The 2,630-nt window shown below is 69.5% G+C and overlaps 1 protein-coding gene across 1 annotated transcript; it reads right to left on the bottom strand.

Moving 5' to 3' along the window:
* Positions 1-72: 72 nt before the first annotated feature.
* H696_02103 (hypothetical protein) lies at positions 73-1,865 on the bottom strand (the record flags this gene model as incomplete). Its single annotated transcript, XM_009496001.1, has 3 exons — positions 73-1,357; positions 1,454-1,733; positions 1,844-1,865. The coding sequence occupies 3 exons, from the start codon at positions 1,863-1,865 to the stop codon at positions 73-75; spliced, it is 1,587 nt and encodes a 528-aa protein (XP_009494276.1).
* Positions 1,866-2,630: the final 765 nt, after the last annotated feature.

Raw genomic sequence — 2,630 nt, 5'->3', positions numbered from 1 at the left:
CGAGCGGAGAACAGAGGGAAGAGAAAGCCCCCCCCCCCCCCCCACCCCGCAGCACGGGGCCAAAGTAAAGCATCACAGAGGGCACGGGCGCGCAGCACACGTACGGGTCTTCTCCTCGTCCTTGTAGTAGCCATGGGTGATGGAATAGCCACGCAGGCACACCTCACCGCGGGGGAAGGGCTTGTCGGTGCTGAAGTAGTTCATCTCCGGCACGTCGACCAGCTTGACCTCGATGTTGGGCATCGGGGGCCCGGTGTGGCCGGAAGAGAAGTCCGACTTGCAGGTGAGGGTGGCACCGGCGGTGGTCTCGGTCTGGCCGTAGCCCTCGAAGACGTAGCAGCTGAAGCACACACGCAGGAACTGCAGGATCTCGGCCGACACCGGGGCCGAGCCGGACAGGATGTACTGGACACGACCGCCCAGACGCTCGCGGACCTTGCTGAAGACCAGACGATCCCAGAGCCAGTGGGTGCGAGAGCCGGAGGCGACATTGGCCAGCTTGGTGTTGTAGGCCGTGTCGAAGAGGAACTTCGACAGGAAGGGCGACGCGTCGATGGTGGCGCGAATGCGGTCGTACACGCGGTTGAGCAGGCGCGGCACGGCCACGAAGATGGTGGGCCGCAGGGCGGCAATGTCGTCCATCAGGGTGCGGATGTCCCCCTGGTAGAAGCCGATGGTGGCACCGCGCAGGAGCAGCACCTGGAAGACCACGCGCTCGAAGACGTGGGCCAGCGGCAGGAAGGACAGATAGTAGGAGGAGCTGTTGATGATGATGGACTCGCCGCGATCGCCGAGGTACATGAAACCCGCGCCGTCGGACAGGATGTTGTTGTGGGTCAGCATGACACCCTTGGGCAGGCCCGTGGTGCCGGAGGTGTAGCAGATGGTGGCCAGGTCGTCCGGAGTGGCGGCCACCAGGTCCGAGGGGTTCTCCGAGCCGAGCTTCTCCAGGTCCAGGTGGGCGTAGACCTCGAAGCCGGCCTCGGTCAGGTCGGTGCGGGCCTTGGTGGCCAGGTCGGCCGGGGCGAAGACGCACGCCGCGCGGGCCGCCTCATCCGGGTAGTAGGGGGTGTCGCCGGTGGGGGGGGCATCCATGAGGATGATGGTCTTCAGGGTGGGGATGCGCTCCTTCAGCCGGAGGAGGTTGGCCGCCTTGTCGCAAGTGGCAAAGACCAGGGTCATCTCGGTCTGGTTGATGATGAAGACGATGGACTCATCGCCGAGGGTGTCGTACAGGGGGACCGTGCAGAGGTTCTTGGTGTAGGACCCGAGCTCGCCGAGGGTCCACTCGAGGCGGTTGACCGAGTACAGCCCGACGAAGCCCTGGGTGGTGAGGCCGAGGTGGGTGAGGGCGTGGCTGCGGGGGGGGGAAGGGGGGGGGGGAAGGGGGTTAGTACGGGGGAGGGGCGGGAGGGAGAAGGCGAGAAAGGGAGACGGGCGGCACCCGACGCACCCGACGTTGAGGGCGCGCGCGCGGATCTGCGCGTAGCTCTGCCAGACAAAGTCGCCGGCGGTACCGTCGGCGTTCTTGGCGCGCACACCGAGGCAGGTGCCGCCGTTGGAGGCCTTCTCACCGCCGAGGAAGCCCTCCCAGAGGTTCTGGGAGTTGAAGAACTCCGCGCCGTTGACCAGGGGCTTGTCGCCGAGGAGGTAGTGGCGGCGGGGGCGGGTCTCGCCGGGGCGGGCCTCGCCGACCTCGACCGAGTACTGGTCGGGAGGAGTGGCGAGGTAGTCTGTGTGTGACCGGGGACGGGGACGGGGACGGGGACGGGGGGTTAGCACCGGGCGGCGGTGGACCGGGGCAAAAGGCTGGCAGAAGCGGGAGGGAGATGTGGCGGCGGACCGTAGTCAGTGGGGCTGGTCATTGTTGTGGGGGGGGGGGGGGGGGGTGGGGGGGGGGGTGCACTCGCTCGGGGTGGGGAGAGGGGGCAATCGATTGTCTGGCTGCCTCGGTGACGGCGGGCAGCCCAGTGCGGGTCCTGAAATATGCGGGGGGCCGGCGCCGGGGGGCGGGCGAGGGCGCGCCCGTGTGCGCAAGCAACATGCACCAAAGGGGGGCGGGGAGCGCACACGGGCGCGCGCATACGCACCCTCCCGACACGACACACGCACACACATGCCGGTTCGCCCGGGCGCCGGATGCCGCTTGGTGGCGGAGCGGCCAGACGCCCGGCGACACCCGAAAGGGGGGCAGGGACCGGGGGTCGCGGCTCCTCCCCGACCGCTCGCCCAAGGGGGGAGGAGGGCCGGCTGCCAGGACATCGATACACCTGGGGGGGCGGGGGGGCGGAGAAACGCCACAGGACACTGCCCCTACCCCCCCCCACCCCGGCCGCCCGGAACAACCGGGGGACATTCTCGGCCGGTCCGGCTCCGGGGCCGGGAGAATCCGCGGGCGGTCTCTGTTCTCGGGGCGCGGGGGGGGGGGGGAGCAATTGTGTTACATCGGCCCCGGCCGGGAGGGGCGTCCTCCGCGCCCCCGGCCCCCCGGAGAAAAGGGGGCCCGGGGAATAATAAATAAATAGCACCAATGGCTGGAGAGGCCGCGCCGCGCCGCGCCCCCCCCGCTCTCCCGCCGGAGCCGAGAACGGGCCGGTTCCCAGCAACGTTACGCCCCCCCCCCCCTCCCC

Source organism: Fonticula alba, assembly GCF_000388065.1.
Source record: "Fonticula alba strain ATCC 38817 unplaced genomic scaffold supercont2.3, whole genome shotgun sequence".
In the NCBI taxonomy this organism is placed as follows: Eukaryota; order Rotosphaerida; family Fonticulaceae; genus Fonticula; species Fonticula alba.
The sequence above is the reverse complement of the archived record's forward strand: the minus strand, read 5'-3'. Positions and strand labels throughout refer to the sequence as shown.